The sequence below is a fragment of the Sceloporus occidentalis genome, unplaced genomic scaffold, assembly GCF_023333645.1.
Source record: "Sceloporus occidentalis isolate IW3139 unplaced genomic scaffold, rSceOcc1.0.p SCAF_1, whole genome shotgun sequence".
In the NCBI taxonomy this organism is placed as follows: domain Eukaryota; kingdom Metazoa; phylum Chordata; class Lepidosauria; order Squamata; family Phrynosomatidae; genus Sceloporus; species Sceloporus occidentalis.
The window spans coordinates 212594503-212609888 of record NW_028316981.1 but is presented as its reverse complement, the minus strand read 5'-3'; the positions used below and the strand labels follow the sequence as shown (position 1 = coordinate 212609888).

The following is a 15386-nucleotide window of genomic DNA, read 5'->3' as shown; positions in this document are numbered from 1 at the left end:
CATCATTTGAACAGCATACCTCCAAAGAGACCCCGAAGCAGCTTTATTTTGGCAGTTTGTAACAGGCCCTAGATTACAATGTGAACAATCAAGCTGGTCAGCCTGCCTTCAGTCAGACCATTATTTTATCCACTGGAGATGGCTGGCCTAGAGAAGTAGAAGTAAAACAGAAATACATAGAAATACATCTCTTGAGGGGAGGATATTGCTTTCCAGGTTATCTCTAAGACAACCAGTGTGTGTATGTGAACAACCAGTGCATAATTCATCTTGTATTGGTAACCTCAGATACCCGTCTATTGAGATCTCCCTCTTCTGCCTCCCCCCAAAACTGAATGATGAGTTTTGCTTCTTCCCAGTAGAGCAATATGATTTTGGCATCCAAAGCTATGTATCTGGAGCCTTGTTGTTACTGGGCTGGTGGGGATTATGGCCTTTTGGGTCATCATCTCAAACAGTTGTTGAATAAAAGTACAGCATTTCTATTTATGAAGCTATGAACATGTAGGGATGGAAGCGAGGAACCATATATGCAGCATTTGTTTGCAGAGGTACTAAGTAATCTTGGCATTTGGGCTTGTCAGGGCAGATGTGCTGAAGAACTGACATCTTGCAATGGGTGGGGAACTTTTTTCCTTCTTGTTTACATGCAAAATATATTACTTCAAAGTATTTGTCCGCTATGGCAAAGGGAGAAGTTTTAAAATGCTTTTTTCAAAGTGTATGTTGATTTTTCCATTCTTGATTTTTTTAATGCATTGATCTGATCAGCATAGATCTCTTAGCCATTATTCCAAAGGATCCATTAATCCCAAAACTACTTGAAACAGAAATATATGTACTGACTGCATTTTTTTCTCAGCAAACAAAGGTGATCTAATCACATCACTTGAAAATTACATTGAAACTATTGCTTCTGTATTAAAAAAACAAACACCTTTTGAGATAATATATGTCAAAGCAAAGCTTTACTTGTGTACATTTCCTGGAGGCAAGGGAGAGAAAAGACAGTAATGGTAAACCAGTTATGCTTTATTAAACAGTGCCTAATTATGTTTAAGGATGAATGAGTTTTTCTTCATTTTCAATTTTTGTTTTGATTTGTTATCATTGCTTACAAAGAAGGAAAAAATCCTGCATGCAATAGTGAAAGGAGAAATAAATAATTGAAAGATTTGAGCCAACAGTGATGCGGCAGCTAAAGAAGCCAATGCGATTCTAGACTGCATTAATGAAAGTATAGTGGCTTGACCGAGGGAAGTAATAGTGCCACTCTATTCTGCTGTGGTCAGGCCTCACCTGGAATAAGACTATGTTCAGTTCTAGGCACCGCAATTCAAAAAGGACATTGAAAAGCTGGAGCATGTCCAGAGAAGGGTGATCAAAGTAGTGAAGGGTCTGGAAACCATGAAGCCTATGAGGTGAGACTTAGGGAGCTGGGTATGTTTGGCCTGAAGAAGAAAAGGTTAAGAGGTGATATGATAGCCCTGTTTAAGTATCTGAATGGATGTCATAGTGAGGATGGTGCAAGCTTGTTTCTGCTGCTCTAGAGAGTAGGACCTGAAGCAATGGGAAAGAGGTTCCTCCTCAACATTAGGAAGATGTTCCTGACAACAAGAGCTGTTCAACAGTAGAATACACTTCCTTGGAGAATGGTGGAGTCTCCTTCTTTGGCGCTCTTTAAACAGGGGCTGGGTGGCCATCTGTTGGAGGTGCTTTGATTGTGAGTTCCTGCATGGCAGGTTGGACTGGATGGCTCTTGTGGTCTCTTCCAACTCTGTGATTCCATAGTTGACTGGGAAATGATCCAGGTATGCCTAAACCCTGTTAATACCTGATTAACTTCATTGGAAAGTGGATTCAGTTTGAGCATTTAAAAAAAAAAGAGAGAAATTCCAGTAATCTCTTTACATATGTGCAAGAACCATACTTAGAGGTCTACGCACTGAATTTCAGCACATCTGCCATCTCCATTTACCATGAAGCAGCTGCTGCGACCCACAGAGCTCTGTTCCCATAGTCTGGAAAGCTGCTATTTCCACTCTTTCCTGTGAGCAATCTCCACCAGGACAGGCAAAATAGGGTCACTGTTGCAGTTCCTCCTCGCACCAGAGACAGTTCATATAAGGTGGGATGGAAGCAACAGCCAGCTGCTTTCCACATGGGTTGATCGCAGCTGCTGCTGTCTGGTGAGTGGAGATTGAGGGACTATCACAATCCCTATGTAGGCCCTAAATTAGGGGCTACATAGGGATCTGAAAAAGAAATAATAAAGAATTCCCATACTTTGGATCAAACATTGATCAGAACAGGGACAGCAGTTAAGAAATCTGAAGAAGACTAAGAATGGGGAGGGCAGCTATGAAAGAACTAGAAAAGATCCTAAACAGCAAAGTGATACAACTGAGCACTAAAGTTAGATTCATACAAGCGATTGTATTCCACATCACCACGTATGGATGTGAGAGCTGGACTGTAAAAAAAGCAGATAGGAAGAAAATAAGTTCATTTGAGATGTGGTGCTGGAACAGAGTGCTGATATTCTGGAAGACCAAAAAGACAAACAAATGGGTCCTAGAACAGATCACGGCAGAGATCCCCCTGAAGTCAATATGATAAAGTTGGAGTTGTCATACTTTGGCCACATCATAAGACACGACTCACTGGAAAAGACAATAATGCTAGGAATGGTGGAGGGATGTAGAAAGAGGGAAGACCACATGCTGGTTGGATGGACTCTATTAAGGTCAAGGGTATGAATTTACAGGAACTAAGCATAGCAGTGCAGGATAGGGAGTCTTGATCTATCTACAGGGTTGCCATGAATCGAGACTCGAAGGCGATTAATAACAACAAAGGGATCATGACTACGTAACAGTCATGAGTGTGTAACTCCAGGCTATGCGTTCTTAACTGTGATACAGGGTTTTGACCAAGGTATCGAAATGCCTACCATCTTGATTCACCTAGACCTGTTCTACCAGCCACATCAAGTCCACATAGTTGTTAGTCCACAACCATTTTTACTTTGCCACCGATGTGTATGCACCAATGAATCATTTCTGGTACATCAATCTGAACACAAATGCACTTGTCCTTCTAAGAAACAACTCTGCATCTGCCCACCTGGGTGGAATAGAAGTGAGTGAATAGTGACAAGCTGCTTGCCTTTTCATCCCTTGGATGGAAACATACACACAAATGTTGTTAAGTGTACGGCAGCCCATCAAGTCAGACTGCATGTGAACACAGAGATTTTTTATGAAGCCAGAATCACACATGCTGTTTGGGAAGTGGGCAACGGAGTGCTGTAGAGGTCCCTGTCCCTCCTCTCAAACAGCTGGATTGCAGATTTAAAAACTGCTCTGAACATGTAGTCTGAAAAGTTCGTAGCTTACAGAAGTTAGCCTTTTGTGCAGAATTAATATTTTTGTTGCAGACACTAAGGTATTGTTGTTGTATTGTTCCAGTAACTTACAAAGATCAACTCCATCATATTTTCCAGGACACACCACCTTCTGATTCTGAAAGCAAATCTAGGATGGGTCCGACAGTATTTGGATGGGAGACAACCAGGGGATCTCTAGGTTGAGCTAAGAAAGAATCCAGCCTGAAACCCTACAAAGATGCTGCTAATCAATGATAATATTGGGCTAAATTGACCAGTGTAAGGCAGCCTCCTGTCTGAGAATTATTAAATATATTCAGCTAAAAGATCACACCATACAAAAGTTAAAAGCATGACAATTAAAAAAGTAGTATATTTTACACATCAGCCCTTTCAACATTTGGATACTGGCTTCAGAACAGCAACTAGTTCCAATTGTCTTAAGTTGTAGAGCAGAAAAAAATGTTTTAACACAACAGGAAGAGGTCATGTTGACTGAAGACTAGAGATTTTGCATTCCGTATGAGAAATCGGATGAAAGTCCTTATTAAGATGCCTATGTGACAGTTAGGGGTATCAGTACTTCAGTGTAAGAGCTGTAAGCTTAGTTGATTATAAAACATATGAATATCTTCATTACATGGATTTGCACCTAATGAACAGTATTGTGCTGTAAACGTTAATAACCATGTTGCATTCTCCCTGCTATGAGGCTTGAGCAAGGTGTGGCTATCTATTAAAAAACCAAGTATAGGTTGACAGTCCAGTTGTGAACATGGTTTTTTAAAGCAAGAGCAGCTACACCAGTGCTTATTGTCCATATATATGTGCCAACAAACAAATGATGAGTTGACTTGCTGCTGTGAGCCCTGGTGATGCAGTAGTTAAATGCCTGTACTGCAGCCACTCACTCAAAACCATAAGGTTGTGAGTTCAATCCCAGGTAAGGTGGCTCAAGCTTGACTCAGGCTTGCATCCTTCCGAGGTTGCTAAAACGAGTACCCAGATTGTTGGGGGCAAATTAGCTTACAGTTGTAAACCACTTAGACACTGCTTAGGCAGTATGAAATGGTATATAAATGAAGCTTGTTTGTGATATAGTACTGTACTGTAATGTGCATGCACATACAGTAGGATGAGCTAGAACCACAACCTTACTTGCATAGGAACACACCATTAAGAGTGACCTTCCAGCTGTGTACTAAAAGTCTGGCCTTGTGATTTTTTCACTCTTTAGTGGCTGTGGGTTGGTCCTCGTTTGGGTAAAGTAGGCACATTCCAGACGCACAAAAAGTACGTATTAGGTACGTACTAGGGTTAGGAAAGGGTGTCCTTTCCGGACGCCCTAAACCTAGTATGTACTTAGTACGTACAAAATGGCGGCGCCCATGCTACATGGGCGCTGCTATTGGGATGTCACGGCCGTGCCGCCTCCAAACGGAGCAGTGCGGAAGTGACGTCCTGGTGCTGCGCGAGGGCACCTGGGGCGCCCTTTCCGCAGCGCCAGAAGGAGCTCCGAAACAGAGCTCCTTCCAGGTTTGTGTCACTGGGCACAGCCTTTACACGGCTGCTCCAGCAACACAAATGAGAAAGGGGCTGAGCGGCCCTTTTTTCTTCGTCCCCGCCGCTGTCTGGTGTCCTTGGGGCATGAAGCCCCAAGGACACCCCTTTCCAGACCGTGGGGAAGCGGCCTTTTGCCGCCTCCCCGCAGCCTGGAAAGCGGCAGATCGGGACCTCAGAGGCTGCCACTGTGGCAGCTAAGGCCCCGATCCGGCGAGAAAAGGGGCGGGAACAGGCCGCCCCAAAAGGGCGGTCTGTAAACCGCCATAGTTTGATAAAAGATAATGCCCAGAGACAAGGGTACAAGAATGTCTTTAACCAACCTCCTTTAGTGGATGAAGAAGGCAATATAGCTTGAAATACTGGATTTTTATAAATATTTTACAGCAAAATGGAGAACTGTGATTAAGGGGGAAACACCTATTAAATACAGCTACATTTTGTGTATTCTCTAGTTCTGTGCAAACCCCAAATATCTAAAAACTTGATATTTCTGATATCAATTTCTGATCTTTATGATTACTGAGCCTTGAGTAACAAAGCATAGCACAGTATAAAATCAAAGGAAGACACTGTTAAGACTTCCAATGGTCATGGTTTCAATATCATGGTTTTAATTCACTGGTCCTCCTCTTGGCTTGCAGAAGCAGAATAAATTATGTAATCTAAAACTGTAAATCAGTGAAAGAATCAAGCTCCTGCTGGGGCAGAATTTTATTTTGAAGTGCAGAGTATAGGATACACAACCCTGCCATTAGCATGGTTTTCAAGAAAGGAAAAGGCCACAAGAATTTCAGACTGAAGTCTGAACATAACAACTTTACAAGATTAGTTTACCAAATAACATTTATTTCATTCAAGTTCTTAAAAATACTTTTCTGTTGTTGCATAAAACATCCTAATGTAAAAAATATCCAACGGCTTAGAAAAGGAAAAGGAAGGCAGGGAAAGCAAAGCATGAAGAACAGTCCTCAAAACGTCAGGACTCTATTTACAAAGCCTCGTTGCACAGAAAGTAAAAAGAGGACTACAGTCAGTGGGTAGTGTGTAGCCCCTGACAATCAGGACTGACCCATCACACTTGTTCTTCTTGCTATGGCAACAGTGGGAGATGAAGGCCTGGGAACCCCAAGAGGATAGGTGAAGGTGCTAGCCCCAAAGGGCTAGATCTGTAACCACCGGGACAGATCAGCTGCAGGGTGTGTGGAATGTCACAGGAATGGCCGACTCTTTGGATCTTCTGAGTGCTGCAACTGGGAGGGAGGATTTGTTAGACGACTACAGATGTGCCTCACATGCTCCTCAAGTTACAGATCATCCAAGGGGGGCCCCAAGCAATACTGAACAGTCCTTTGTGGGCACAGAAGGCCTTAGTCATCTTCTTCATCCCCTTCATCATCTGCTTCTCTTTTCCTTTTTTCACCTTTCCCACTCTCCTCTTCATCTATACAGTAACACAGGGGAAAATGTTCCATAAGTGATTGTCAAGAGGACAGAGACATAGCTGTATTATCCCAGAAATCATTATAAGCTATATAAAAGAAAAGGTTCAAGTCAGCAAAATACTGGTTAGTGTTAGACCCTAACACTGTAAGTGAGTACAGTAAAAAAAAATGGATGTTGCTTGTTTAGAAGCAGCACAGAGCAGTCCTTTCTGATCTGCAACCATCACTGACATCCTTTCACAGTGAGGACTGCATAGCAATTAGAAAACCGACTTCCCAGGTGCAGTACACCCTCAGCTGAAGGAAGACCAACAAGGACCAAGTATGTCTTAGTGCTATAAGAATCAGAAAGCTACTCATTCACCATAAACACTCGAGCTTATATCCTAAGAAGCAAAGTTTTTTTTTTTTTTAAACATTATCACTGCAGGCTTTATTTGCACTTCAGTTCTAAATGGAAGGCTTTCCCTCTACATTTCCATTCCAATGGAAAGTATACAGCGTTACCATCAGATAGTTAACAAGGCACAGTTGACACCACTTTGTGCCCATACTGAATAATGTATGGGCACAGAGAAGCTTTCAATTTCCAATGGCAGCTTGCAGATTTCTATAAGAAACTAAGATTGTGTATCGCTGTGTTTTACATTTTTGTGTGAGAAATGAAGTTCAGACAGCATTTAGAAAGACAAGTTGCTTACCTGTAGGTCGTCTGTGAACTCACATAAATGGGTTATTTCCACCTGTGCAGTGCTTCATTGGGAACCTTCCTAATGCCGCGACCCTTTAATACAGTTCCTCATGTTGTGGTGACCCCCAACCATAAAATTATTTTTGTTTCTACTTCATAACTGTAATTTTGCTACTGTTATGAATCATAATGTAAATATCTGATATGCAGGATGTATTTTCATTGTTACAAATTGAACATAATTAAAGCACAGTGATTAATCACAAAAACAATATGTAATTATATATTGTGAAATATTTATTTCTAATGATAAATAAAATTTTGTCTTGAAGCATGGTGTAGCATGGGTAACAGTCTTAATATAACAACAATAAACTACATTGCTACATTTTGTGACAGTATGCGTAAAAAGCCAGCGTCAGTGCGAAGGCTAAGATTGCCTCTTTCTCACCAGATCAGAAATTCTCGGGGCAGTCTTTGCTCTTGCAAAGACTCTTTTTGCTCTTGCACAAGGAAGATCATCTTCCACAACAAGTCTATTTCTGTGTTTAGACTTGATAACCAACAAGCTGGAAGACCCTGTTTCACAAAGATATGTTGTTGGAAATGGAAAAAGAAGGCGCAACACAGTCTCAGATAGAACAGGATATGACTGCAAATGCTTGATCCAGAATTGTGTAACTGGCATTGTAGAGAAATCAGTTCTCGCTGCACCGCTGTTAATAAGTTCAATGAACTCCTCTTGTGCTGGCTCAGGAACATTTTCAACTCTGACTGAGAATGGGCTTCTGGCAAGTGCAAATGGGGTGTCAGGTAGATTTGGAAAGTACAATGAAATTTTGTCTGCAAGCATGTGCAAGTGTTGTTTCACAGAAATTATCATTGTAAGCCTTTTGTCTGGTTCAATGTCATATTCCTCAAAGAAAGCAGATAAGGTAGGCAACATGTAAATTTTATTTTCATTCAGTTTTTTTTGCCAAAGCTGAAGTTTCATTTGGAATGATCGGATCTTTTCAGACAAATCGAGGCATGTTGCGTTTGGTCCTTGCAGTGATAAATTTAACTCATTCAAGATGGCAAAGATGTCAACCAAGTAAACTATTTTCTGTAGTTCACTTTTATTGCTGAAGTGCTTCAAACTCTGGTCTTGCTTTCTGATTAAAAAACCTTTTGAGTTCATCACGAAGCTCAAAAACACATTTTAAAACTTTTCCTCTTGACAATCATCTCACTTCAGTGTGAAATAGCAGAGCATTGTTCGGCACATCCAACTCGTTGCACAATTGCAAAAACAGTCGACTGTTTAAAGTACTTGCCTTTACAAAATTCAAAGAACTTATGACATGTTTCATTACTTCTTATAACTCTTGTGGTAGTATCTTCATTGCTAATATTTGCTGATGAATCATACAGTGAGTTCCGATGACTTTTGGTGACTCATTCAGTACCAAACGTTGAAATCCAGATCGACATCCTAGCATAGCTGGAGCACCATCTGTAGAAACACCACAAACCTTTTCCCAAGAGATCTTATGCTTTTTCAGAAATGAACCAACTGTGTCAAATACATCACGTGCAGTAGTTGTTGTTTCAAGAGGTTTGCAAAAAAGAATCTCATCTTTAAAGTCGCCATCATTAATATACCTCACATAAACCAGTAACTGTGAACAGTTTGCAACGTCTGTAGATTCATCAAACTGGATACTAAATATTGGAAGTGGAGCAGATTCAATTTCCTGGATTACCCGATCGGGTAATGAAGCTTTAATGGTTGCTACATTTTGTTTGTGGTACTTGCCACCCGTGTCAAGTCTGGTCTTCTTAAGTCCATCAGCTTTGCTTCTAAAGTAGTTGGTATCCTTGTCAGCAAAGCTCGGATGCTTGCTATCAAAATGGCATTTTAGTTTGTTCAGCTTCATAGATTTGGCGGGGAGAACTTCACGACAAATAACGCATTGTGCTTTCTCAATTCCTGCTGTAATTATTGAGGTAAAGACATACTGTAAAAAATTCTCACTATATTTTCTTTTCTTAACGTTCTTCTCTACAGGATCCATTGTCATAGGATGGTTTGCTAATGAAAATAATATATAATAGCTTTAATAATACAAAAGATGATACATACAGTAAATTCAGTCAATACAGTTCATTAAAGTTTCCTATGATTTACCATTCTCTGTGGTTTTTTTTACATACCTGTTACTATCACAAGTGGGTAGTATTCACATCAACCACAGCTGAATATAAAAAGACTGATAAGCATCCAGATTAAGTTCCCATGGTACAGGTTTTTTTGCACTACAGTTGGTCCTTCTTATACACAGATTTTTTATACACGGATTCAAGCATCCACGGTTTGAAAATGTTCAAAATAAATATAAATTTCAAATATCAAACTTTGATTTACCATTTTTAAATAAGGGACACCATTTTGCTATGTCATTATATTTAATGGGACTTGAGCATCCACGGGTTTTGTTATCCACGGGGAATCTTGAAATCAAACCAGAGCGTATAACAAGGGTCCACTGTAGTTGATTTTACAGTACATGAGTTTACATTTACCCAATTCATGAAGTGTCGTTTTACCTCCAATATTGCTGCTTTCTACACAGCAGCTGCTTTCTACACAAGTGTGACTGGTCCGCCATATTATGGTGCCAACCCTGTCACATACATCTATATTTGTACGGGGTGTATGTAATGGGGTTAGTGCGATGATGTCATCACGCTGGGTACTCGTGTGTGGGCATATCTGCATATGGGTGGACCTGCCTGGGGAAAGATAGCAGTATCTTGGTTCCTAAGACTATCGGAAATATGTGTTTTCTGATGGTCTTAGATGACTCCTGTGAAAGGGTTATTCGACCTCCAAAGGGGTTGTGATCCACAGGTTGAGAATCGCTTTTCTAGAGCTATAGATAGAACTTTAGCTGTGGCCCTGCAGCCCTATCCCTTGGTTCCTGCCTGAAACCCTCCATTCCATGGATGCCACAGCAAGGCATTCATGGAACTGAGAATAAGCAGGACACTATGAGGGGAGGATGAGTGGGACTGTGTGAGTTCACTGATGACCACTCAAAGAACTACAATTACAGGTAAGCAACCTGTGGCTCCTTCATGGTCTCTGTGACTCACACAGGAGATTAGCTCACCAGAGGGAGAGGGAGTGTCATGCCAAAGGGAACTGAAGAGGTGATCTGAAAGGTCATGCCAATGAGGAGAGCAGGACAGCCCTCCCAAAGGCAGTACCAGCCTGTGAATATGCATCAATACCGTAAAGAAAGACAAAGGTCAAAGGGATTAACCAGGGGTGGAGATTTCTCAGTTTCCTGGTGGGGAGGCATGGAGCTGAACCTGGGCAAGGGAACTATGCTTAATTGTTTACAGTTATGGATGTATATATTTCTACAAACCATCTTTCATCCATAGATCCTATGGTGTTCAAAGTCCGACATGTATTCCTCATCCATCAAGGAAGGTGTCCATCATGATGACCGTGTTGGGTTGAGAGAGGAAGGTCATCCTGGCATATACTTTTCTGGGTTGGAGCCATGAGGCGAGGGATCAATTGACAGACCTTGTTATAGTAAGGCAGAGGTGTGGAGAATCCACGAGGGTTGAATCTGGAGAGGAACCCTTCTTGTCAGCAGGTATTCAGTGTCTGGTATAAATGGAGGCTGATTGGGAAGCCTCCACTATTATGAAATTGGGCTTAGGATGATGAAGGAGCCAGTCTGAGTCAGAGTGGAGGACACAATACAGTCCATCAACTCATATGAAAGTAGGTTGGATGGTAGATGGGGTGATCAAGGATCTGCAGGCTACCTTCAGGAGGGATGGGAGGATCAGAATAGAAGCAGGAGTAGGGACCTTGTCCTGCATTTGTTTGTAGACAGGGTCCAATAGTTCCAGGTCTGGTTGTTTAGCACTGAGTTGTAGGGCATTTGCCATTTGAACCATCTGTTCTGCAAAAGACCTGACGTTGACGGTAGGCAAGGTAGAGTCATGATGGGCAAGGGTGCATGGTAAAGAGTGAGGTCAGGAGATATCTGATGTAGTTGATGAAGCTGGAGATTCATGTCCCGACTCCACTGGGGAGGGGGAGCGAGATGGAGGAGGAGGTCTCTGACAGAAGGATTTCAATCGTAAAGAGAGGTCAGATGTTGTATGAACTGGTTGGTGGTGGATCCATCTGGTCATTCTGTAAGGTCTTAGTGCAGGACAGAGAGTGGGATCAGAGTGTAGTAGGAAGGATGATCTAAAGAATATTGATGGTCCCAAGAATGTTGATGAGCACTGTAGTGGTGCTGGAATGGATAGTGTCCCTTGTGAAGATGGTAGAGGTCTTCGTAATAATACGAATAGTATAGGGGCCATAATCAGTCCCTGTAGTCATAGGAGGAGTGGTCTGAAGAACAAGGAGAATGTGTTGGGAGTGGTAGTAATGCCTTTCCTGGGGAACGGTGAGAGATAGGGCATCTTCTGTGTTGAGAAGCATGGTGTCTTAACTGTGGATGAGCTCTTCTAGTTAGAGAACAGGATTGAGATGGGGATAGAAAATCCAACCATCCCAATGTTGCAGAAATTAGACAGATTCATGAGATTCAGCACAAAAGGGGGGGGGGGGTACTGGAGGTAGTTTGACTTCCTCCATTTGGTGATTGGACCTCCATGACTGACAGTACTTGGGTCAGGAAATGTTCCAGAGGTGGAGGAGATTCAACGATGTCACACTCTGAAGAAGTCTTGAGGAGAGCCCTGCTCAGCTTGATGGCTGAGGTAGCAGGTGAGGGGGAGAGATGTCTAGAATCCTCTGAATGCTTGTTTTCTTCTTTTTGTGATGTCGTTTCTTCTCTTTATGCAAAATATCTTGAAGGTTGATGGAATGACCTGGAATGGAGGACCTGTCTGAGAGTGCATCCATCCTGTGGGAGAATGACTATAATGATGTGATCAGTATCAAATGTTCCATGATCGTAAGGTGTTTATTGGCAGTGGTAACATACAGAGTCAAATCCTGGAGAGACCACTTCAGTGCTGTGCAGATGGAGGAGCCTGATGTGATATGATGGAGTCTGGTAGGCTGTGATGTTGAAGGGTGATCAGTAATGGACAAGGGCTGCTCATAAAGGAAACCCTTGAGTCAGGAGGAGCGATTTTTGTGGGCTTGCCGTGTGAAGGCCTTGTAATGCACATAGAAGGTGGCATTGTGGGACTCTCCTAAGTAGAGAAGGCAGCAAGCGTGCCCATTGCAATCTGGGATTTTAGCACCACCTCTTGTGCATTTCTTAAATGAGCCAGTAAAGGACAGGGCCGGTTCTATAGGAAGTTTATTGTTGGAAACGAAGAGTGGTCAGGAAGTCGAAGCTAAAAACTGTGATTAGGAGCCTAGTCAGAACAGAATATTAAAAACAGTCTGAGGTCGGTTAACACATTAGAAAATGAAAGTTAAAGCTCAGAAGTGTTCCTTGCAAAGGTGCTACAGTAGCAGACAAAAAGATACTGAAGGTTTCAAGTGGGAACCAAGATAGGGCTGCCTAAAGGTTCTGAATGAAGCACTGCACAGGAACAGATAACCCATTTATGTGAATCATAAAAACCATGGAGAAGAATCAGATGGCAACACTTTGATTTTATAATGTTCATCAATAACTAAATCACTCACAAACTCAATATATAATATAAAAACCAAAATTCAGAATTAAGGGCAAAAAGGAATGAAGGACACTTAACTGTGTTCTGTTTTGTTACCTATACCAGTGTTTTGGATTGATGACCAATGTATTTAAAACATTTACAATCACCTTTCAAACCTTCCTACCAGCACTATTATCACCATCATCAATTATATCTTGCACTTTCCCCAATACTATGGACTCAAGACAGCTCACAAAAGTTAAAACAAATACATTTAAAACACTTACAAAAAGAGACACAGATACATATAAAGTTACTAAACTATAACTAAACAATACAAAACCCTTTAAAAGAGACTCATTAACAAACAAAAGATAAAAGTCTGTAGAACAACGCACTGTAAACAGCTCACCGTTAAAAGCCCTCGCAGACAATTCCTAAAATGTCTGCAAGAACAATTGTTTCCCTTATCCTTAGGAATTTTAGGCTTTCTAGAATTAAAAGAGTTGCTATGAAAAGAATTTAACACACCTTCATCCTCTTCTTCATCTTCTTCATCTTCCTCCTCCCCATCACGTCCAAATTCCTCCTCCTGAAAAAATGAAAAGCACAGTTGCCAGTGAAGGAGTAGGACTTTTTCATCCACTGGCAAAATCATTCCTGAGCAGTTACTCAATTTATGTTGGGTTAATGAAATTCGAAGAACATAAATTTGGCAATCCAAAACTACAAGTGTCATTATTTCAGCTGTCTTGAAGATGGACAGACTGCTCACTGTGACAACATAAAGTAATAGTACAGTTCAGTCAATATTCATCAACTTCAGGAATTTCAACATCAAGGATTACAGGTCCAGTTACTCTTTATGCTAGTTGGCTGATAAAAACCTAATGATTTCAGCAGAGGCTGAGTAAAAGGCTGGAGATACTTTTAACTAACCTCTCCACTGATTTCATCTTCCTCATCTTCTTCTCCTTCTCCTTCTTCATCCTCATCCTCCTCATCAAACTCTTCCTCCTCACCATCTTCCTCTTCTTCATCCTCTTCCTCACCTTCTGAAAAGAGACCACGTTCACACATCTTTCCTTGAAATCCAGTTGTGCTAGCCATTCCCAAAACATGAATACAAAGGATCCATGTGATACACACACACACACACACACACACACACACACACACACACACAGTATAGATTGGAGGACATCACTTGGTGGTACATCTTCAATTTCCCAAACTCTTTGCAGAGACATAACCAATGAAATCAGGAGATCTAAACCTAATTTCTCATTAGAGAGGGCTTGACACATGGGGTAGGGGATGGGGATACCAGTGAGAGCCACCAGGACCAACCTCAACTAATTCAACAGAAAATGATGGCCCATACAACTAAAGTCTCCATGGCAAAATTCCCAAGTGTGAAGGCCAGCACTAAAAGTGATTGTGTGGAGGATGCCAACTGCCTGATCTGGGCATGTAATCTCCACACAATTACTAGTTATGCTTTGTTAACTGCCTTCAAGTCAGCCACAACTCATGGTGACCCTGTGGATGAGACATCTCCAAGCCCGCCTATCCTCTACTGTTCTGCTTAGGTCCTGCCCATGACTTCCCTGATTGAGTCCAGCCATTTGGCATGAGCCTTTCCTAGCATTATTGTCTTTTCAAATGAGTCCTGCCTTGTCATGAAGTGACCAAAGTATGACAGCGTCAGATTCAGCATCTTGGCTTCCAGATAGATTTCTATACAAAGCTGACTATGGCGGGTTACAGACCGCCCTCAAGCGGCCGTTCTCCCGCCACCGCCATTCGCTGCGGAGGGAAGCCCCAGCGGCCAGGCCACGAGGCTTCCCGGCGCAGCAAAAAAGGAGCGCCGAAATGGCGCTCCTTTTCAAAACACAGAAGTGGCGCCGCAAGGGGCGAAGCGCGCCCTCGTGGCGTCACTTCCACCGCGACATGTCTGGACGCTATGCGCCAAAGACATCAAAATGGCAGCGCCCATGTGGATGGGCGCCGCCATTTACGACGCGCTCTGCATGTGTTGGGGCTGGTTAGGAAGGGTTGACTCTTCCTAACCCTAACATGCCCCTTCCTAACCCTAGCACGCATGGAGCACGTCGTAAGTGGCGGTTTGTAACCTGCCACTACTTACTCTGCCATTCTTACTGTACATTAAATCTGAAATAGTATGCAATTGTCAATCTAAATGAGGGGTGCACAACTTGCAAGCTAAGTGCATACAAGCTTTTCCATCAATCACTGCCTACCCAAAGGCAGCCACCAAATTTTATTTACCCCCCTTCCTGCTGATTCCATAACAGCTGCCACACCTTCCTTTGTAATGATTGAGGAAAAGGGAAATGCATTTCTACTTGCTTCTTCCAAAAGCAGAAGTAGATGGTTGCTGGCCTCCCACCCTGCCAGGATCATGCCTTCCCCCTCTTCTTCTCCTTGCCCATTCTAAAGGCCAGTCAGAAGTCCATGGGGGGAGGGGGTGCCAGTCACTGGCTTCTGGCTTTGTAAGTAGTAAGGAAAAATGCCTTTCCCTTCTCCCTGCTGCTTCCAAATGCAAAAGGGGCAATAGCCATGCTTCCCAGAGACAGTGGGAACCCACCAACCCCGAGATGCTGCAGCAGGGTCTCAGAAACACTTGTGCTCATTCATT

The 15386-nt window shown here is 42.3% G+C and overlaps 1 protein-coding gene across 2 annotated transcripts in view; it reads right to left on the bottom strand.

The window, feature by feature from the left end:
• Positions 1–5776: 5776 nt before the first annotated feature.
• The window catches only part of ANP32B (acidic nuclear phosphoprotein 32 family member B), a 36135-nt gene continuing 26525 nt past the window's right edge, over positions 5777–15386 (bottom strand). Inside the window, exons 5-7 of one of the 2 annotated variants that reach the window (XM_089488783.1) lie at positions 13664–13776; positions 13256–13316; positions 5777–6392 (exon numbers count right to left, since the gene is read on the bottom strand). In XM_089488783.1, the coding sequence (XP_089344909.1) occupies positions 6319–6392; positions 13256–13316; positions 13664–13776 (248 nt within the window). In that variant the 3' untranslated portion in view covers positions 5777–6318. Of the gene's footprint in view, positions 6393–13255; positions 13317–13663; positions 13780–15386 lie in introns of both variants that reach the window. The other variant, XM_089488782.1, reaches the window with a different exon arrangement.